The sequence below is a fragment of the Acomys minous genome (assembly GCF_964271855.1).
Source record: "Acomys minous genome assembly, chromosome: 7".
Taxonomy (NCBI): Eukaryota; Metazoa; Chordata; class Mammalia; order Rodentia; family Muridae; genus Acomys; species Acomys minous.
The window spans coordinates 50,588,211-50,610,861 of NC_140488.1; the positions used below are offsets into that span (position 1 = coordinate 50,588,211).

Genomic DNA, 22,651 nt, shown 5'->3' on the forward strand with positions numbered 1-22,651 from the left:
TGGATTCAGTTTCCAGAACTCACTTGGTGACTCACAACTGTCTGTAACGTCAGTTCCAGGGAATCTAGTGGGCACCAGGCATATCTGTAGTGTACATACATGCAAGCAAAAACATTCGTACATATAAAGTAAATAAATAAATCTAAAAAATTAAAATTGCATACATATATTTTGTGTTTACATATGTATGGGGAGTCATTAAAGTGGAAAGGGATTATATGAGTGGAAGAAGAAATCTTAAAGGAGGGGAGCAAAGAGTAATCGCACACATGTGTTTAAGAAAGGAGGGACTATTTGGGCAAAAGAAGATAACCAATGTGGGGGGTGTATAGAAGGTATGTGGGAAGTCATAAGGGACATGAACAAATGAAATCCACTTATATAATGACATGCACTATGAAAATGTCATTATGCTAAACTAAAATTTATTTTTTTAACGCTAATAAAAGTTAAGATTCTGATCTGAAAAAAAGTACAAGGGGAAAAGTAGAAAGGATAAAAAAATTAATAAGAGTGGAAACTAGAGGGGTCAATACGATCAGTGTATGTATATGCATGTTCAAAACTATTACAACGCAATGCATTATAATATATACAATTATCATGCTACTACTTCATCAGACATTTTTTTTTAATGAGGCAGAGTTCCTCTGGGTGGTCTTGGCTGCTCTGGACTCACTTTTTAAACCAGGTTGGCCTCGAAATCACAGAAATTCCCCGAGTGCTGGGATTACAGGCTTGTGCCACCGTGTGCAGCTTCATCAGACATTTTTGCTAGAACAGTATTTATCTAACATTTACACCTGATTTTTTTTAAAAAATATTTTGAGCAGTTTTCAGTGTTATTTACTGTATATAAAAACAGAAACAAGGAAAGTAAAGGGAAGGGGCGACACATTCTAATAAGGTTCAGTGTTTTATTTTTAAGACTTCATTTTTCAATTGTGTATATATTGTTGCATGTCTGTGTGCACATGAATACAAGTGTCCTGGAGGCCAGAGACATCACATTCCCCCATGGAGCTGGAGTTACAGAGCTGTGCACAACCCAATGTGGGTGCTGAAGTATGGTCCTCTGCTCTTAATTGTTGAGCCCTCTCTCCAGTCCCGGGTTCAGTATTTTAGAGGTAGGCTGCAAATATTATTTTGAGAGTTCTAGCAGCCATCATAAATATGGGTGGATTCCAGAACGCACCAAAACTTTTTTTGAAGGTTTATAGCTCTGCTAATGTGGATTCATTGACCATAAAAACAAAATAGGTATCTAGAAGAAATGATTGTACAAGTCTTTTTTAAAAAGCACTTTTTATTTTTTGGGATTGCCAACTTTATTTATTGGATTTTCTACACACACAAAAAAAGCACTCTTTAAAGTTGAGCTTTGATTATTAGTGTTAAGCAGTAGAGAAGTTCAAAAAGCTTTGACGGGCAACAAAGCGTCTTATTAGTGCCACTGTCCCTTTAAGAAGAATATAGTTTTGCATAATTTCACGGGCTTCGGGAACCCCTTACGCCACGTGACAAAACTCGACGCCATTTTAGCGCCCCCTGTCCCCAGACTCTCAGAGTAGTGCGGGGCATGGAGCGTGCGGAGGAGGGAGCGCAGGCCGAGGGAGCTCCTGCTGAGGGGGCACCCCTTGAGGTGGGGCACCCCAAAATTCCCAAAGCCCCCTCAACACCTGTTTCACCATCAGAAGAAGTTCCTGTCGGCCTTGGTGTGGAAAGTGTTCCGGACCCATCTGACAGCGGAGGTGCTGGAGGCCCGGACATTCCTGTCGCCAGCCAGGCCCAGCCCCACGAAGACCACGAGAGCACCTCTCCTCGAGGGCGTGGAAGTGCTCGGGGTCGGGGTCGTGGTCAGGGTCAGAGTCGGGGTCGAGGTCGTGGTCGTGGTCGTGGTCGTGGCAAAACCATAGAAAAGTCAACGCAAGGTGAGTGGCTTTTGAATTTAGTTTTCCACAGTGGGGGGGGGGGCGGGGTTGTGTGCCTCGAAAGGCTCTCTGTAGTGCGACACCTATGAGTTCCGGTGGCCGCCTGGCTCCCTTGATAGAAAGTAATGGCCAGCGTCTCTGACGAGAGCCGGGACTCAGAGTGTCAGTTTGGGGCCTAGGGGGACCCCTGCAGCACTACTGGTGGCAGTTGGTGGCCCTCAGCTGGGCAGCGCACTTGTGCCCCCACAATTGGGGAACGGCTCTCTGAAGTGCGACACCTATGGGTTCCGGTTGCCGTCTGGCTCCCTTGATAGAAAGTAATGGCTGGCATCACTAGTCCAGAGTCGGAGTGTCAGTTTGGGGCCTAGGGGGACCCCTGCAGCACTACTGGTGGCAGTTGGTGGCCCTCAGCTGGGCGGCGCACTTGTGCCCCCACATAAAGAGGGACTTGTGAGCCTCAAAAGGTCTAAGGTTCCTCTCAGTTGTGAAACCTGTCGGGCGAAGAAGTTGCAGGCAGCAGCTTGGCCTCTCGGACAGGATGTTATGGCCTGCTGTGCTGAGGAGTGCTCGGAACTGGCTAGTCCGTTTCGGGCCTTTGAGAATGTTCTATTTAACACCGATAGCCTAGCCAAGTGACAGGTTCTCAGACTGGACGATTAAGCATGTGCTGCACCACCCTTTTTTTCTGTGTGTTGGCACCCGCACCAGCTCCCTTAGGTGGCCTCAGGTTCCAGCGCCTGCCCCACCTCCCGCAGGGCAGCAGGAGAGCTCATTCTCTCTTTCTCTCTTTCTCTCTTTCTGCATATCTGTGTGCAAGCACGCACGTACACAGCCTAGAGGCTGCACATATGGCCTAGAGGCTGCACACATGGCCTAGAGGCTTCGAGGCCTGGAGGCCTCTTTTTGGCTGGTGGCCTCGGGGGCGGAGCAAGGGGAGGGACCTGAGCGCGCTGTGACTCTACCTGTCAGCCAGGGCTCTCTTGCATGCTCTTTGCTCCGTTTCAGAAGCTGCTGTCAGTGCTCTGGCTCCAAGCTACCAAGGGTGCGTGTAAGAGTGTCTGGGCCAGCAGGTGAGGACCACCACGCTCCAGGGAAGGTGGGAAGGTGTCTCTGCAGCGTCATGCCTCAGCTGGGTCGACCAACTGTGAGGTGTGAAGGCTCCTGTGGCATAGAAGGGTATTTTTTTTCCATCAGGAATGAGCAGAAGCTGGAGAAGCCGAACGTTTCTGTCAGTTTCCCTAAGAAAAAGAGGGAAAGGGGACAGTCTCCAAATAGCAGCTCACAATTGTGCCTTTAAAAAAAAATGTGGGACCAAGTTTGTGTTTCCTGGAGCAAAGGCTTTTGCTCTCTGTGGCCACAACATTCCATTTGTCCTACTGAAAGGAGATAAGGCAGATGTGAGCAGTGGACAGACATTCTGTTCATTTAACTAGGCATCCAGGTGTGCCTTGTGGAATTTTCAAAAACAAATTAAGAAAAATATTTCTGGGGAAAAAAGGAGATTAATTTTCTTTAATATACAGTTCATCCAGTTTTTTTTTCTTCTTCTTCAACTATTAAAATTCTTTTCAACTAGAGTTTTCACCATTTCTCTCTTCAGACCTTTTTACTGGGGCTATTAACAAGGAAATAACTTAAAATAGTTTGGATTCCTAAAGTTTGTATTCTGTAAAAGAGGACTTGCCAAAATAGGCATTAAAATAAACAAAATGCCCCAATCTTGGTTGTGCTAAGAAGTCTAAAAGATAATAATGATCTGATAAAACCTTGCTTAGCAGCTTTTTCCTTAAAATCTGTGATGTTTGTATTCCAAGTCTTAAGTATTTTCTGTTTTCTCTCATTAGGTGGTATGCCCAGCCCCAAGATTACTGCATTTACTTTTTACTTTACAATTTTGCATAAGGGTGTATTAATTGTGCATAGGGGTTTCACTGACATTTTCATATATGTATATGATGTGTTTCAATCATATACACTCATGTTTATTTTATTATTTATATACATGTGCATATATATTTATAAGCAATAAAAATAGAAATAACTATCAAAAATCATACATTCTCTAGCCCCTTCCTGGGTGCCCTTTTTACTCCTGGCCTCTTTGTACTTCCTATACTTTTCTAATAACTTCCAAAATTATACTAAAGGATTACTTTTTAAAATATTTTTACTATTTTTTAATTTTTTACAACTAATTCTTTGAGAATTCTACGTAACGTATGTTGATCATATTCATACACCTCCCCCAATTTCTAGATCCTCCTTTACCTCCCTGCAAACCTAATTTTGTGGAGTTTTTCTTAAACAAAACCTTGGAGTCCAATTTGTATTGCTAACTACTCTTGGGTATGGGGTCTGCCCTGAGGTGTAGTCAACCCACCAAGGGTCACACCATTTTAAAAAATTGACTTTCCTTCTCCCACCAATTATAGAATGCCAATAGCGTCACAGCTAGGGGGTGGGCCTTTGTGCCCACCTCCTCAAACTCCGGGCTGGGACTTTGTCTGGTTGGAGGTTGCACAGGTCTTGAGCATGCAGTCATAATCACTGTGAGTTAATATGTTCAGCTGTCCTGTTGTGTCTAAATCACCATTTCCTGGTAGTCATCTACCACTTCAGGCTCGTATAATCTTTTTATTCCCTTTTGCCTTGAAGATACCTGAGCCTTGGGCTGAGAGGTGTGATATAGTTTGTTTAGGGCCATTGAGGGATGAGCACTCCACAGCCTCTCATTTTCTGAATGTTAACACATGGTGAGTCTCATATAAAACAAAAACTTTTCTGATTGTTTGGGAGATGAGCTGATCTATGGGAATAGCAGTAAGTCATTATGTGTCATTTTAATACTGTGTACATTTAGCATAATAATAGTAGTAGGTTTTCTTATAGGGTCTGTGATCTATGTAACTACAGGTTCTTTGCCCCACTAACAGAGCCAGTTCCATTTCATGGAGCAAGCCTCAAATTCAATCGGAGGGTAGTTGGTTATGCCCATATCATTTGTACTTCTATTGCAACATCAGGCATAGCTTGCCAGACCAATTGTTACTGTAGCTTGCAGGGTTTGAAGCTGGATTACTTTTCTCTTCTGGTAGTATGCATAGCCCCTTCTAGCACTATGGAAGCTAGGCAGTAGGGATGATTTCTTCATTTTCTATGATCAAATATGTGGTGTCTTCAGCAATAGGGTCTTCCTATCAATTTCTTGGGGGTTAACCAAAACGTTTGACAATATGCTTCAATGTTTTGGGGTCTATGGGACCCTGTTTGCCAACAAATCAAAAAGAGATAGCCCATTCCTGGTGCTGAGGTTTTTGTTTTGTTTTGTTTGTAAATATGTGATGTCAAATTGAGGTATTGTTCTCTACTATGGGGTAACAATTTAAACTATATATATTTAGGAAGATTCTGCAGTAGTAGGTTTCCACATCTTTTACAAAATATCTTTAATGTTAGTTATCCCTCTCCATATTCCTGCTTCTACCCTGTCTCTTATTCCCTACCCTGGGTAATGCTTCCCTTCCCAGTATTATACTAAGTGATTGAAATTTTAACTAGTGAGTTTTCACCTGAGAGTCCCACTCTATGTGTTAAAAATATGTTATAGTGCTTTTAAGGAAGATTTGGATTTAAAAGTAGGGCCCCAGTTAATGATTTACACAGTATTGGGGGCTGTGCATTAACTAGATTTTTTTCCCACAACTTAGTGTATAAGGTACACATAATTGGTCAGAAAACCCTCTAATTTGGATTACACTATTCATTTTACATAGATGTATTTTAAATTAAAATTTTTTCTTGTGTAGGATATTAAACATGCATGAGGTATTAAGACAAATCTATATTAAGATTATTTTAAATATCTTTTAAAAGAATATTTAAAATAACTGGTGACTTTAGGATTAAATGATAGATCTAAAGCACCTTTGGTTTGAGAGACAGAAGTGTAACAGTGATAGCAATGAAAATATAAAATCAGATTTTAAGTTCTATTCATATCACTCTTTCAAGGAATTTATCAAATCCATGAAGCTAGTGTACATGTTCTAGATATATAAGCACTGGACTTTCTAACTTTCTCCCAAGGAAGTGTTGAGTTATTGCAGTTGAGCCATAAAAAAGCTTTTTGCTGTACCATGGACTGTCTAATTGCTAATATTGGTCTATTTGGGCAACTGAAATATTGAAAATTCTTTGTTCACTTCAAATCAGTGGGTCTGGGTGGATTTCTTTCTTCCTTCCTTCCTTCCTTCCTTCCTTTCTTTTCTTTGTTTGCATTCAGCCCCATGGGGGACATTTAGTTTGTTGAAATTTACTTATTTGACAGTCTTAAGTATATTACTAAAAATATTAAATCATGTTTCACAACAGCTAAATTATTTGTTCATCAAGTAACATCATGTAACTTGGATTGACTTTGGAAATGATGACTTTTAGAAGTCGATATGTTAAATAAAATATTACTAAACTATATGCACAATTTCAGTGAGAATTATGGGTAAGATCTTACATAATATAACCAGCATTACCAGAGGTGGTCATCAGAGTGAGCAAGAGTTTATAGTGACTTACTGTTTGTTTTCTTTGGGTTTTTATGAACTCAAGAACAAGCCATGAGTTTAAAGCATGATGAATCTTACGAAATCGAGGAACAGTTTATATTGCGACTGCCTCCGGTAAGTCACTTTTATATTTCAGAATCAATATCTTCAATGCAAAAGTATAGTTCTGCTTAGGTAACATTTGTATTTCAGGCTATAAAAAAATCAGAACACTTGCTTCTCAGAAATAATGTTCTAGTAAACAGTCCTATTATAGTGCCTATTCTCACAATATTTATTTCTTCCTGTATATAACATCAATCATGTGGGTTAATTCCCTGTCAAAGCAACTATGACAGTTATGGATCATCCAGTTACTTATCACAAATATTAACAGCCAGTTTTCTGGACAGCCAAGGTAAGACTGTTCTAAAATTCTTTCTGTCATCTCAGAAGAGGTGGTTGGAGGGACTACCACTATGTCACCTGCAAACTCATCACCAAGCAACGTTATCAAACTCATTCCAACATTATGCTTGAGTCTCTTTTTCCATTGATAACCATGTTCAAGTATTATTTCATTTAGGAGGCTATGATAGAGATGGTCAGAAAGTTATTATCCATTTATAGCTAATTAATTATAGTAAGCTAATTAATTATAGTAAACTGTAGCTAAGCCTTTCCTTAGCAACTACAATGGAAAGATAGCAATAAGAAGTAGAACTGAAAAGCTAGGAGAAAGCACCAACTGTAGTTCTTAAAAGATAATGATGAAATTTGTGTTGACTTCATCTAACTTATACAATACATTGCCTTTCATGGTACATAGCATAATTAACATTTGGGAAATGTTTTATTTAAGGGAGGAATGACTCACTTTGAAATATGTATTCCATAAGCTATCAATTAGACCATATTTCTGATTTTTAATTTACCTCCCTTTAGGAACATGCTTATGCTGTCAGGAAGATTATACATTCTAGAGGTTCTGCCATGAAGGATAAACTAAAAATTGACTTTTCTCGTAAGTAGCTAAGACAAATTCACAATATATTAAACAGTAGCTTGCTACAGATTGCTATGTGCCAGGCACTATACTGGGCATTAAAGAATAATGAAAAAGAATAGATACAGTATGTTATCTTTCCAACTTTTAGACAACATACAAATATAAATGTTAAAAATTAATGCCTTTTTAAGAGGAACACATTTAAATGAATGAAATTTTCATTTGATGATGACAAAAAAAAACAGTTTTGGTTTCTCACTTTTGCTACCATTAGAAAGAAACTTAGACACTTTTTAACTAGTAGCATACATTATGAAAAACAAGCTACAGCTACTCTCTTTTTCTGCAAGTTGCTAATTAAATATTGATTTCTAGTCTATGAAGAAATAGCAAGTTTTATTGAAGAATTTTTCTGTCTCACATATGTCATTATTATTCAAATACTTGGGAGACTGAAGAATCCATTGGAATGTCAACATTAATTTTCTCTGCTCTCCTTTAGCTGATGGACACCACGCAGTTGTTCAGGTAGAAGATGTTTCACTGCCTGCTAAGCTGGTTAATTTGCCTTGTGTTATTGGAAGCCTGAAAACTGTTGATAGAAAAACATTTTATAAAACAGCAGATATTTCTCAGGTATGATTTTTTGAGACACGTTTTTATATATCCCAGTTTAGCCTCAAACTCAATATGTAGCTGAGCATGACTTTAAATTTCTTCTTAATTTTTTTTTACATATACATTTATATTATTACACCTATATACAATAGATTATCTACAGCAAGAAGAACCATGACACAATCAGGAATTATACAAATGTTGCATGCTTACTGTTTTGGCTATTTGCATTTGGCAGCCTTGAAGAAAGCATCTTTCCTATCTTGGTGTATCTAAAATTCTGAATGTAAATCAAACTCCATCATATCTTGTTATTATCAACTTAAAACACCTCTCTAGACCTAAAAACATCTTAACCCCTAAACAACTATGCTTCATTGTAAAACTAAGCTACCTGGTCTTCAACTCCATCAGAGACTTGAGAAGGAATAAACTTGATTACTTGAGTATGATGGAAGTGCAGGTTAGTAGCTTTCCAAATGAGAAGGTGACAGAGACATTTTGCTACCTGAGTAGTCACCCAAAACTCTCTATAACATTGGAGCATCATCTTCTTCAGCCTTCTGGCCCAATATATATACATACATATTTGTGAGGCAGAAACTATTGAGGACTTGCTTACCCTGTCTTGGCAGAGTTTGGCCATTGACCGTGCCTGGACTTTAAATTTCTAATCCTACCTTCAACTACCAAGTGCTAGGTTTACGGGCATGCATTTCTGCACTCTTAATTGTGCTAAAGATCAAATCTAGGGCTTTGTGCATGCTAGACAAGCACTCTACCAACTGAGTGATATCCACAGATTCATAAAATATTGTTTTGGTTTGCTTTTTAGTGTTGAGGCCCAGGCCCAGGGCCTCACGCATGCTAGGCAAGTGCTCCACCTATCACCTATATCACCACCACTCGTTTGATTTTCTTAATTTTCTAGTTCTCATATCTTTTGTGGAATCTTCAGTCTTTCTGCCATTATTCCTTTCCACATGGTAAATGGCTATTTACCATTTTTTTCAAGACAGGGTTTCTCTGTGTAGCCCTGGCTGTCCTTGACTCACATTGTAGACCAGGCTGGCCTCAAACTCATAGCAATTTGCCTGACTCTTCCTCCCTGAGTGCTGGGATTACAGGTGTGCCCCACCGCGCCAGGCTGGCTATTTACCATTTATAATCATCAAATTAACTGCTCAGGAACATAATGCCATGCTCTGGTTTGGTATCTGATATTTAAATTTTCATTTACTTTTACAGACTCTTGCTCCTTGTTTGACATTTATAGTGACTTTCATTAATTTAAAAATATGAACGTCTAAGGTCTTTTTCTTCACTTTCTACTAGAGCAGTGTGTTAACTCTGAAGAAAAATTGCTTCTTACTCATCATCTCTGCTAGAGCTTTTTTGATTACTTCTCTAAATCAAAATGCTAAAATGTATGCATTTCATGATATTCCTTCTGCAGTGGTAAACAGTAGGTAAAAGTCCAATCTATTTATCATGCTTTAGAGAGAGAAGGGGGAGAAGGAAGGAAGAAAGGATGGGAAATGAATATAGTAAAGAATCTGAATGTATATTGTACTTGGTTTTTGGAAATGCCAAGAATCTTCTGTTCTCCAGATTTCTGGTGGTGTGCTCATGATTGATTACTAACCAATATTTGGGTGATAGTCACCTTATTTGTCTTTGCTAAATGTAGATGCTTGTGTGCAGTGCTGAAGGAGAGCCCCAGTCTTCTCCAGAAAAGCCAGCTACCTCTACTGATCCTACTGTAACTGGCAATGATGAAGAGAAGACAGATGAAAAAATATATAACTGGAAGCACGGCAGTAAGTCACCAATCCCTCACTTATTCTGGCTGACTACATTTAATTCTTGCATTGCAAATCCCTATAAGTCAGGGATCTCTTAGCTTGTTCATTTACCTCTTATTTTTAGAGAAAGAAGTCATACCAGGCACATGACATATTTCTTTATCAAACTCATGTAGATACAGGACAGTCATCAGTCATATGATATGTTTCATCATGTTTTTATTTTAGTTACTCCACCACTTAAGAATGTCAGAAAGAAAAGGTTCCGGAAAACAACAAAAAAGGTTAGTCTCATGCCATTTGTGTTTCTACTGGGTTAATTAGAAGAGAACCATGAGATGTCAAGAGTGAGAGAAAGTTAGGAATTCATTGATTTATTTATATGTTCAATAAGCCATGCCCATCAGATGAGGTGGTACCTACCTGTAATCTCAGAACTTGGGAGGCTAAAGAAGGAGGTTTATCAGTTTAAGGGAATCCCTAGCTACAGAATGAGATCCTGGTCTTTAGTGCCTTACAGTTCAAAATCTTTTCTTCATCTCTGTAGTTTTTAAAATATATATTAAACACACTGTATATAACATCAAGAATGGCACATATCAAAGGCTCCTTTTTCTTGTGAATTGTATTCTATGGGGTGAATATACCAATGTGTTTAACTGTTGACCCAGTAAAACATATCTGTATTGTTTCTAGTTTTTGACACTTAAAAATAAAGCTGTAAGCAAGTTTTTGTGTAAACATAAACCTTAATTTCTCTAGGATAAATGCTTAGGAATAATGGTGAACCATTTGTTTTAAACTTTATTTTTAGATTTTTATTTATTTTACCTAATGTATATGAATACTTTGCCTGCATGCACATATATGCACCACATGTGTGCTTGTTGGATGGCCTGGAACTTGGGTTAAGGGTGATTGTGAACCACCATAAGTGGTTGCTGCAAATTGAATGAGGTCCTTTGTAAGAGCAACAAGTGCCCTTAACCACTGAGCCATCGCTATGGCGGGGTGGGGGTGGGGGTGGGGGGTAGCAAGCACCTAAGAGGAAAGTTTGTAAAAAAAAAAGTTTTTAAGACAGGGCCCTTCTCATGTAGTCCAGGACGACTTTAAACTTGTGTGATCACAGATGACTTTTGATCATCTTGCTACCACCTCTCATATGCTGGGATTATAGGCATGCACTACCGCACTACCGTACTCTGTTTTACATGTTGCTAAGGATTAATCATAGAGTCTAGTACATGTTAACTAGGCCCTTTACCAACTGATGTATGTCCCTTGCCAAGTATTAGATTTTAAAATGTATTTACATTCAATTAGTGTGTGTACATGCATGTGCGAGACACATGGAATTCACAGGACAAATTTTGAGAATTGATTCCAAGTATCAAAATCAGGTCATCAGGTTTAATAAGAAGCATCTTAATGCTGAGCCACTTCACTAGCCGCAAGAATTTTTAGTTTTATATGAAACTGCCATACTGTTTTCAGAGAAAGTATTTTATATTCACAGTGATAATATATGAGTGATCCAAATTTCTACCTCCTCACTTGCATTATGTCTTGTCATTTTATTTTATTTTAGCCATTCTAATAACTGTATTGTGATTTTATTGTAGTATTAATTTCTATCTTTTGGATAGATAATGGCTTTGAATTCGCAATAATTCTCCTGCCTCATTCTTTGAATGCTGGGATTGCAAACATATACCATGACACATTGCTTTTGTCCATTTTCTAAAATGACTTCTTACTTTTTTAAGTTTCAAGATTCCTTTTTCTGTTGTGTATGCCAGTCTTTTATCATATATGCATAGTTTATTAATACCTTCTGAAGCTGACAGCTTCAGTTTTTAGTCTTCTTTACAAGCTCTTTCATACAGCAAGATATTTAGTTTTGATGAGACTTAATTAATTGATTATTTTGTTAAGAATCTTGCTTTTTGTTGTTAAATCTAAGGAGTCTTTGTTTATCCTAGATACTGGATATTTTCTCTTAATCATTTTTCAAAAGTTTTACATTTTATATTTATGCCTGTAATCCATATTTCAGTTTTATAAAAGTATGAGTTTTAATTCAAGATTCCCCTTCTCCCATTTTTCTTCCTCTACCCTCTCCCTCTACTCTTTCATCTCTTCCTTCACATATTTGTAATTTGTATTGTACAGTTTATGAGTTCTTTATTCTGTTCCACTGATCCATGCATCAATCACTTCACAAATACTGTAATGTGGTAAGTTTGAAATACGAAGGTTGATTGCTACCACTTCATTTTGCTTTATTAATATTGTTTTAAACATTTTAGAATCTATATTCTTCTATATGAATTTTAGAATAAATTTGTGTATGTGTGCAGAAAACTTTGTCAGAATTTTGAAAGAAGCTGTTAAACTTGTAGATCAATTTTTCTAATTTATGTGCTAACATTGGCTCAATAACGTGCCAGTCAATGAAATTGTCTACCAAATATAAAAGTATTTAAATATAGTTGTATAGGTCTTTAAGATTGACTTAAATAGAACAAAGTATAACCTTGTTCTTTGATTTACTTTACTTCATAGCTCCCAGATACCAAACAAATGGATGAAATCAACTTTAGTGAGGTACAAGCACCCATCATCATCTTTGTTATTTACTTTAATATGACATGTATATATACATATAAAGATACATACACACATATATACACACATAGACTGGATTTTATTTACTGAGAAATACTTATTTAATATTCAGTACAACTTCTAGGGGAAAACAAACAATTTTGCTAGTGATGCCAGGCATTACAGACTGTATTACTCCCATTTTATTTTCATTTCAAAAGTTATTCTTTGGAGTCCAGGGTTCGATTTACCAAGAATTGCTTGAATTAGTGGGATTTCTCATCAAAAGCCTTGTTTTATATTTGTGTCATGATGAATTAACTGCTGTGGAGTAATTGTTTAAAACTGTAATCAAGGGAGAACATGTAGATAGGATCTAGTTTTTGTAGGAACATTTTAATAATAAAAATGGGACAATGATGTCTGGGAATTTAGATTTTAAACCAAATTATAAGTAACTAACATGGAATTATTGCTCTTTGCCAATATGAGTCAAGGCAAATAAGACAATAAGTGCTTCAAATCTTTTCCATGGAGTTATAGGCAGAAAATTAAATCTCATCTCAAGTGATTTAATTGTGGAAAATGAGCTTAGTATTACAAAATACAGATTTTGGGTAGATTCCTTCATAAATAGCACTGTTTGAGCAGGACTATTGTTGGATGAGCATATAATAAGGCCCAATCATTTCAATTCATTAATATGTAGGAAAGGGGTATCTACATAAAACTGAGTGCTAAATGGCATTACTGGTATTTTCCTCCACACATTGTTTCAGTACACTGGATCTCCAAATGTGGAAAAAGAATTGAAGAGACTGCTGTGCTCAGATGCTGAAGCTGTCAGTGTCCGTATCCTTTATATCAAGTATTTTTCCTATAGTCTATTTCCTCTCATGTGCATGTGCTGACAAATCTCACCTCTGGTGCTGGTTTTGTTTTTGTCTGTGATGTTGGAGATCAAATTCAGAGCCTTACTATGCCAGGTAAGCCCTGTAACACTAAGCATCATGTTTAGTCCTCACTTCTGGTGCTGGAGTGCTAGTTTTGGTAAGTATAACTTAAGATTTTTGAAATGCTATTTTCTAGTTAGAAATGGTAATGTGTGTAATTTAATGTAAGGCAATTCTTCACACTAGGAATGCAGATACAATTATCTAAATTTGGCCTAAATTAAATATTAAGAGCATTTTTAGTTAAAGAGCACTTCCCTTTCAGTTGTGTGTTCTCTCTCCCTTCAGCTTTTTCCTTGACTACTATCCTGAAAGGCTGGGAAGTAGTTACAGATGATGAAACCAAAGAAACAGAAAGTGAAGGGTGCATTTCAAGCACTTCAGGAACCACACAGATGAGCGGACCTGGCTCATCAGGTACGTTACTGAAGACAGAGAGGGAGCTTCAGATAGGGCAAGTGTTAACTGTGTGACAGATCACAGACTCACAGACTAGTCACAGGAAAACGGTGCCATTTTCTTTATCAGACAACCTGTGCTTTAGTGTTTTAAATTGCAATTCTAGTCCCCTATTATGCCATGGTATTCTACTTCCCATAGGCCCTTAGATTCTCTAGATATCTTGATAATTGAATATATAAATGAATGTTAGTGTTTCATATTCCTTGTCCTTATTTTACAAAGGGAATGATATTTCCATAGAAAAATAATTTATAAAATTTTCAGGTTGCCTAGTGAAGTAGGTAGTAAGGTTACGGTCGTTTCCAAAACCTCAGATCAGTTCAATTTTCCCTTGCTTAACATTAATAGAATTTGATATGCTCCGGGAGATATTTGGTGATTCTGGCAGTAACAGTAATGATGTGGAAGATAAGAGTGATAAAACTGAAGATGAGGATGATGACAATCAAGAGGAGACTGATGAGGATGATGATAAGGATGATGAAGATGAAGAAGATGAAGATAATGAAGAAGAGAAAAAAGAACAAGAGACAGACAATTTTGAAGACGAGTTAGAAAGGGAGCTGCAAGCCAAATTTCTTCAATTTAGCCTCTATGAAAGAAGCAAAGATTACAACGCAATAAGTAAGTCAAAGGAAAAGACAAAGTGATTGGATAGAGTGGGTGGCAGTGTAAAAGGCTAACTCTGAATCATGTGCATGCTTAGTTTTCAGAAGCTCTTTTTCTTTGGAGTTGTACTTGATTTGTGACTTGGTCCATTACTTAAAGCTGTATTTATATTTAAAAAATCCTTTCTTTACCTCTTTCAGTCACGGGAATTAAGAAATTGATTCATTACAAAGAAAGAAAGCTCGAATATGTTTATAAAAAAGCACAGCGACAGAAGGATCTCCTTAACAATGTAGAAAACTTGACCCTCAAGGTAAGGTCTTTTCAGCTGGTAAACATCCTGATATCTTAGTTTCAAAATCTCATCTTTGTATGTGTTTCAGAAAAAAGGAACACATTAACTAGAAATTTTAAATCATTTGTGCTGATATAGGAGTGAATCATGTCATTTATTTATTTATTGATTTTCTTTTTAAAATTTTTTATTATAACTTACTCAGATCACATCCCAATTGTTATACCCTCACTTGTATCTTCCCATTCCCACCCTTTCTCCCTCTTCCACCCCATTCTTGTCCCCTTGACCTCTGACAAAAGGGGACTTCCTCCCTCACCATATTACCATAGCCTATCAGGTCCCATTCAAATAGTCTGCTTCCCCTTCCTCTGTGACTTATTGAATTTTCAAGACAGAGTTTCTCTGTGTAACAGATCCCTGGCTGTCCTAGACTTGCTCTGTAGACCAGGCTGCCCTCGAATTCAGAGCTCTGCCTGCCTCTGCCTAATATAAGAATTATTTTATTTTCATGGATACATTTCAGGGTTTCAGTGAAAGGAAAATATATTGATATGCCACATTTGCTCCCATCTTGGTAGTAAGGTGATTCTAAAGCAGTAAGATAATCCTTTGCTAGATTCCTTTTTGTGGAGCAGTAGTTGTCAAAGGGAAGCAGCTTGACATAGAGCTATACCCACTTTGCCTGTATTCCTTTAGAATAGCCAAAGATAGTAAGTATAGATACATTTTGAAAGATTCAGAGATTGGGTATGATTGTGGTATATCTGTGGTTTACAGATATATGGTATTGTATTAGGAGTAGTAATGTTCTATTTTAGTGAGAGGAAAAGAAAGAGGAATCTACACTAGATTCCAAATCAGTTTCTTTAGTAAGTCGTAGCCAAAAGATTTCTATAACACTAGGGAAATGTAGCATGTAGAAATTTCATCCATTTATTTTAGGACAAGGAAAAAATAAGATAGGATTGCATAGTAGTTAGGGAGTAGTTTTATTCTCCAGCTTTTCTAAAAAAAGTGTTCTTCCTATAATTGACAGCTTTCTTATCAAATATGTGACAAACTGTGTTCTGTGGTTTTCTTTTCCTTTGAGACACATCTTTCATCACTAATATAGCTTATTTTTTTAGAGGCATTTTCAAAATGTTTTGGGGAAGCTTAACATATTGGAAAAACAAAAGTGTGAAGAGGTAAGAAATACTTTTTAAAATAAATAATTTGCTATGAAAAACTCACCTCTAATGTGTGTCTCACAAGAATAGTAGTAAACATATATTCTGAGTGACAATAGCAAGGTGGATCAGGATCTTTTTGAAAGTCTGTTCATTCGACACTTATTGAATACCATGGAGTGAAAAGGACTGGATAGAGAGTATTGAATAAGACATATACATCACAACACTTGCCCTCGTGGAGCTAATGGTCTGCCAGGGGAGACTTCATAGCACATCAAAGAAGTGCTATGAAGGAAAAAAATGTCAATGTTCCCATTAGAATAAGGAGAACCCTGGATTAAACTGCAAGAACATGGCAAACCTCTCTGAGGAAATTTTATTTATGCTTATACTGGAAGAGTATAACAAACATAGGATGAGCCTCTTGGGTGAAGCATATTTAAGATCTCACATAGAGAGAGAACTTGACTACTTTGATCATTTGTGTCATGTAAAACAATGAAGAGAGTTGTTTAACATAAGATCAGAATTAAAGCAGAAGTTACATCATTTGACATGTTGGCTAGGATAGGAAAGATGGGTTTTAGTCTTATGTGGGTTTAAGCAACTCCTTGTGGAGTATGAAGCAGGATAATCAGATGTAGTTAAAATTTTTATTTTAAAATTGGTAGTGTGTGTGTGTGTGTGTGTGTGTGTGTGTGTGTGTGTGTGTGTGTAGGTGATGCTGTATTAGGTACAAGCACATTATATCATTAAGGGATAATTATGCCTCTCTTTCTTAACATATCCTTAGGTAAATTAGCCTTCCTGAGGAGTGGTATTTTGGCCAGCTGGATTAATTCTTAAGGGAGGAGGCAATAGTATGTAATGCTCCAGTCTTTTAGGCAAATCAGAATGTCATGTCCTTACCCTGGGCCAGAGGTAAAATACTTGAACTCATATTCAATTATTTTGCCAGAAGGAAGTAGTTTTCTCTTATTGGACCTCAGCAAAATCCAGAAATTCTACCTTTTCATATCATAGTTTAAATCCCATGGAGGCAGGGAACAACTGTGAAGATTCCATTTGTAGTGTCACAGTAAAAATGGTCCATATCCAGTGGCCTCTAAAACTGTTGATCTCTATCTAGCTACCTAACACATATGGCTTGGAAGCAAAAAAGAAAGAGAGGAAGAATCCAGAATCCTCAAATCCCCTTTGAGGGCATATTTCAAATCACCTAAGATAATTCCACCAGTCCCTCTTAACAATTCCATTACTTACTAACATTGCCACAGACTAGAGACCAGTTCTTTAACATATAGGTTTTGGGGGCACATTCCAGGGTCAAAAACTGTAGCAAATTTACAGGTCAAAAAGGAGATCAAAGATGACTCCAAAGCCCAAGTACCTGAGAAATTGTGTACCAGTAACTGAAGCTAATGTAACAAGATGAGGATTTGGAAGGTACAAAGAGTGAAAAGATGGCAAGTTTCATTAGAAGTACCTTTGAAAATGGGGTATTGGATGCCTGTACACAAAAATGAGCATTGAAGGTGAGGGGTTTAATGGGTTAGCCAAGTTAAATTAGGCAAGTTCAACAAGAAATCTGTAGCTGGGGAAAAACCTACCTGAAGGGGGAAGTAGTAAAGGAGTCCATTAAGGAAGAAGAACTGGAGCAGTCACTGGTCATAGTAAGTGGTCATTTAGCATCTGAATGAGAAGAGGCAAGCTGAGTTCACAGACTAAAAGTTCACATTATCCCTTATCCCTGCTGATATCTAGTAATCAAAAAAGAATAATATTAAAAAAAAATCTCTATCCCTATGGTAGTATGTAACTGTGAATTTGGTTTTACAATTTTAACTTTTTAAAACATTAGCTTCTGTACTACAAAAGGCCCATGACATCTGACTTAGCATGAGTAGAATATTAAGATGTTTTTTGGTCAGCACTCTGAATTGCTAAATGTCTTGGTACCTGGCAAGGAGCAGCAAATAAAACTTGGTGATAACAGTCAGTTAGTGTTGATTGCAGCACTTGTCATCAGTGGTGATAGCAGTCTCACTAACTGGACAAACTCTAGAGAACAAATTATTATTAAATGCCCAGCCATACTGGGAACACCCCTAACACCCTCCCCAAGACTCTGGAAGCATCATGGAAGAAGGGAGAAAAAGAATGTAATAGCCAGTAGGAAAATGGTGTGGTGGTGGTATAGGGCACTGACTTCTAGGCAAGGCACAGATGTTGCACTTTTGAACTCACAGTAGCTTTGATTACCTGCACATGATTGAGCCTGTTGATAGATTGTCATGTAAGGGTTTTACTCATCCCTGAGTATTTATATATAGAAACATTTGTTGGTGGAGGTAAAAACATTTTTTCTGGTAAGGTACACATGCTACTGTAAACAATCCTAATGAAACATGAAAACAGAATCAAAAAACATGAAAAATAGAAGTAGTGATAGTTGGGAATAGGGAGGAGATTAACTAGAGAATATGGAGGAGTGGAGCAGGGCAATGATAAGGAATGACACAAATATATTATGTACACGTATGAAAATACTATAATGAAGCCATAAATATTTGAAATTAATATAGTCTCATACAAATTTGAAGCAAGATGGTTCAACTTTTAAAGGCACTTCCTACTGAGCCTGATAATCTTTGTTTGACTGCTGTAGGAACCAGGTGGTGGTAAGAGAGAACTGACTCCAGCACATTGTTCTCTCTCTTCCACATTTACCATGGCATGTGTGCATCCCTACCCACACACAAAGTTTTAAAGTTGTAAAACAAAAAACAAAATACCTCCCCAAAATTGCAAAGGCTCATAGGCCTCAACCCTAGAAATAGAATTACAGGTAATTAAATTGGTTATCTTAGTACCATAGTGCTAAATGGCCAGCCCTGGAAGCATATACATACAAGTAATATTATAGAAACTGAGCAGGCTGCACCTATGTATTTAGGAATGTGTGTGTTATATGAGAGGAGGGGTCTGGAAGGAGAACAAGGAAAGGAGTAAATTATGAAATTATAATCACAAGCATTTTATTTGAAAACTTAGCATAAGTTCATTTTGAGAAAAGACTATCCCAGTGTTTTATCACCTTACTCTTACAAACTGACTACAGTGATATTATTTCTTTTCTTTTTACCGCAGGCTATGACCTCTGTATATTTTTCACATAAGCCTAGATTCCTAAAAGGAAATATATTCAGTTTTTGAGCATAGTCAATTTTAAGCTTCCCTTTATAAGTCTGGTATACTAAAAGATATTATGGTCACAACATTGTGCTTGAGTCTTGATGGTGTGACTGTTCTTTGGAACATTGTGAGACTAAGATGATGTCAAAAAATGCCAAGTGACTGTTGGTTTTTTGGTCTATAGGAGTAAATACTAGATGAAGTAATGCATTTTAAGATTGTAGATAACTGGTTTCCTGTTTTCCTTTGGTTTGTAATCTGAAGAAGTGAGGAATTATGTCATAGTGAGTTTTTTTTAAGGCAGTTTATGGTCTTGATTTTTTGTGAGGGGGGGCGAGGACGGTGACAGTGTTCTTTTAATACTGGCTACAAGTCAAAATTATAAACACCTTTTGTGGATGAGCTGCAATCCTATGCTTATGAGTTGTGGCTAGGGATGGGCCACTCCCTTAAGCAGAATCCTTTACCTTCTTAACATTGAAAGTTCAACATCATACAAACCAAGGATTTTAAATATCAGAGGCCATATATCAATAATATGCTCTGTTCAAAGAACATTTAGATTTACCAAAAAAGGGGGGTAGAGAATAATAGTAATACATGTGGGGGAAACAACTGAAGGACCTCAGGGACTCAGCACCATCTCAGGAATACTAGTCAGTAACAATTTTTCCTTTGCTGAACTACTTATTTTATTTAAACCTTCCTTGGTCTGTAGTGGAGGAATGAAGTTATAAATGTGGATGGTTTAGGCAGCTTTAAAAACCTTGAAACAAACTACCTGAGTATTATATTACATCTTAGAAGTTGGACAAATGCCTATGGATATTATCTTTTACCATATGAATATTCTTCAAATGGCTTTGTCCTGTTGTACATGTTTATCAATTCTTTGAAATGGGAAAGAAGGAGTTTTGTCATACTTTTGAAATTGTAATGAAGATGTTTTTGAAAATTTTAGAATAAAAAAGTTTAGAATAGCAGAAAAAATCATACAGCTTTTATAATGTTTTTCTGCCTCACTCTCCTTACAGATTTATCGCCTACAGGAAAAACTGAAATGTTTTCTGAAGGAAAGAGAAAACCCTCAGGCTAGCATATAAAGTGGATTCACCTTCCAGATGAAGACTGGGTGGAACCACAAGCCTCTATCCCTCTACTTACTTTATCTTGACCAACTGTATTTGTTGAGTATTTTTATGAGTTATAGCAAATTTAAAGATAATAGTCATATATAAGGAGATGATATAAAATGCATAGTAGGTTTAGAGACCCCACTTCACATGGGACTTTGTTTCTCTTTGTCAATTAGAGATTTTATATATGTATGTATGTACTTATCTTTTGTTCTATAGTACCATGAGATCATTCAGCCATGTTTGTCAAAGAGATGTCTAGAAAGAAGCAGGTGCTTTACAAGTTAGCTTTTCAAATCCTGTTTTAAGTATTTCTTACAATATAGAAAAGAATCAGTTTGTCAGGTGGTAATCCCAGCATTCAAAGGGCAGAAACAGAAGGTCACAGTTGAAGATCAGCCTGGGTTATATATGAGACTCTATCTTAAAATAAAATAAAATAAAATAAAACCATGAAAACGCCCTTAATTTCTATTAAGGGCTGGGTATTTGTCACAATTATTTAAATTCTTACCTCTTAGCAATAAGTAGTAGGACCTGCCCTGCCTTTCTCGGGTAAAAGGCTGCTTTCCTGCTCACTGGTGACTTCTTGCTACTTACTGTTGCTCTTTGAGTGGGTATTGAGGGCGGTAGCTGGTTGTTATTCTTCAGCTAAGAGTTAGAGCAAAGATGGTATCCTTACCAGAATTTCCATTGTAACTTCTATAAGAAAATATAGATTCCTGTAAAACCTATGAAGACTTCCTTAACAACACTGGATTTCATAGGGTTTTAAAAAGCTATGTCATTGCAGGGCATGGTGGCACACGCCTTTCATCCCAGCGCTTGGGAAGCAGAGACAGACAGATCTCTATGAGTTCAAGGCCAGCCTGGTCTGCAAAGTGAGCCCAGGACAGGCAAGACTAAACACAGAGAAACCCTGTCTCAAATGACAACAGTAATAAATATATGTCATTATGTCATTCTGGTGTGTGCACTTTAAGAAAAAAATGCTTATTTTAAACAAATAGCTGTAGTTTTGTGGTGCTTGTGATCAAACCCAAAGCCCTCTACAAGCTAGGCAAGTACTGTGCCACTAAACTATACCTCCTCCCCTCATTGCTCTACAAGAATCAGGCTCATATTAAAACACAACAGTAAACTCTGCTTTGCCCCACCAAGAAGAATTAATTTTGTTTTTGTTTTTTGTTCTTTTGTTTTTTTGAGACAGTTTTTCTGTGTAGCCTTGGCTGTCCTAGATTCACTTTGTAAACCAGGCTGGCCTCGAACTCACAGCAATCTACCTGCCTCTTCTTCCCGAGTGATGGGATTAAAGGCGTGCACCATCACACCTGGCCTCAGAACTAATATTTTGTTATGGTCCACCATAACAAAAATACCATAGTTTTAAATTTTTAAGTAATACAAACTTATTGCTCAGACACATGGAAAATGAGAAATGTAATATTAAGGCATCAACAGCTACAGTCTGACCCCAGATGGCACACAGTCTGATTTATAGATCATGACTTCTTGAACATCTTTACATGGAAGGATCAAAAAAAATCCTCCAGGCCTCTTTTTATAAAGGTATTACTCAGGCCTTCTTGACCTAATTACCACTCAAAAACACCACATATTAAAACCCACTATATTTTAGGTGATGTTTTAACATAAAAATGCTGGGTAGACACATTCACTGTGTAGCACTTTTTGATAGGAAATGACATGACACAAGATGTCGTCAATACTAGAGAGTCCTTCTAAAGAAGAATTCTTGAGTTACAAAACAGCCTATGTTCTTTTGAAGGAAGCAAGCCACCACACCATAACTATATAACACTGGAATTTAGAGCAAAAGGACAAAGAGATGGAATACAAATTAGCAGCTCCAGTATTTGAATTAAATAGTCATGTAGTAGAATTGATAAAATGGTTGTAGTTCCAGCTCTGCCATTAGTCTTGTGGGTAGGTTACCTCCTTGAGCCTCCATCTAGTTACCAAGGGTGATAAATTTATCACCAAGAGGCTTTGTAGGGTTTTCTACTAATCAGCTAGACCTAGGTCTGGTTCCAATTTAAAAAGTGAGTGCTGCTCTAAGAAATATACACTTAGGTTCTCTGTACCATGGTTAGTGCTCTATCCCAAATAAAAATAAGCAGTGGAAAGAGAAGAGTAAATCTGTATATATGAGATATGGATGGGGCCTGGGAAAGTAGGTCAAAGACAGCAGGAATTCTAAGGGAAATACACAGAAAGAAGTAGAACCAAAGAATATAAGCATGTCTTTAAAAGTTAAGTTAATATTAGGAGAGAAGTATGAGAAAATCTTAAAA

General features: G+C 37.3%; 1 protein-coding gene across 1 annotated transcript; it reads left to right on the forward strand.

The window, feature by feature from the left end:
• The first annotated feature begins 465 nt into the window (after positions 1-465).
• Positions 466-21,942, forward strand: TAF7L (TATA-box binding protein associated factor 7 like). The gene is made up of 13 exons (XM_084789859.1): positions 466-1,931; positions 6,537-6,607; positions 7,418-7,496; positions 7,984-8,117; positions 9,790-9,919; positions 10,133-10,188; positions 12,470-12,511; positions 13,291-13,363; positions 13,780-13,881; positions 14,275-14,550; positions 14,736-14,848; positions 15,961-16,020; positions 20,235-21,942. Exons 1-13 carry the CDS (start codon positions 1,580-1,582, stop codon positions 20,301-20,303), a joined length of 1,557 nt encoding a protein of 518 aa, XP_084645985.1. The 5' UTR covers positions 466-1,579; the 3' UTR covers positions 20,304-21,942.
• The last annotated feature ends 709 nt before the right edge of the window (positions 21,943-22,651 follow it).

What these genes read in the sequence shown, in the direction of transcription:
- TAF7L (XM_084789859.1), top strand. Translation starts at nt 1,580, where the DNA reads ATGGAGCGTGCGGAGGAGGGAGCGCAGGCCGAGGGAGCTCCTGCTGAG. An exon ending in CATAGAAAAGTCAACGCAAG is followed by an intron (nt 1,932 to 6,536) that starts GTGAGTGGCTTT and finishes TATGAACTCAAG; the next exon opens with AACAAGCCATGAGTTTAAAG. An exon ending in AAACAGCAGATATTTCTCAG is followed by an intron (nt 8,118 to 9,789) that starts GTATGATTTTTT and finishes TGCTAAATGTAG; the next exon opens with ATGCTTGTGTGCAGTGCTGA.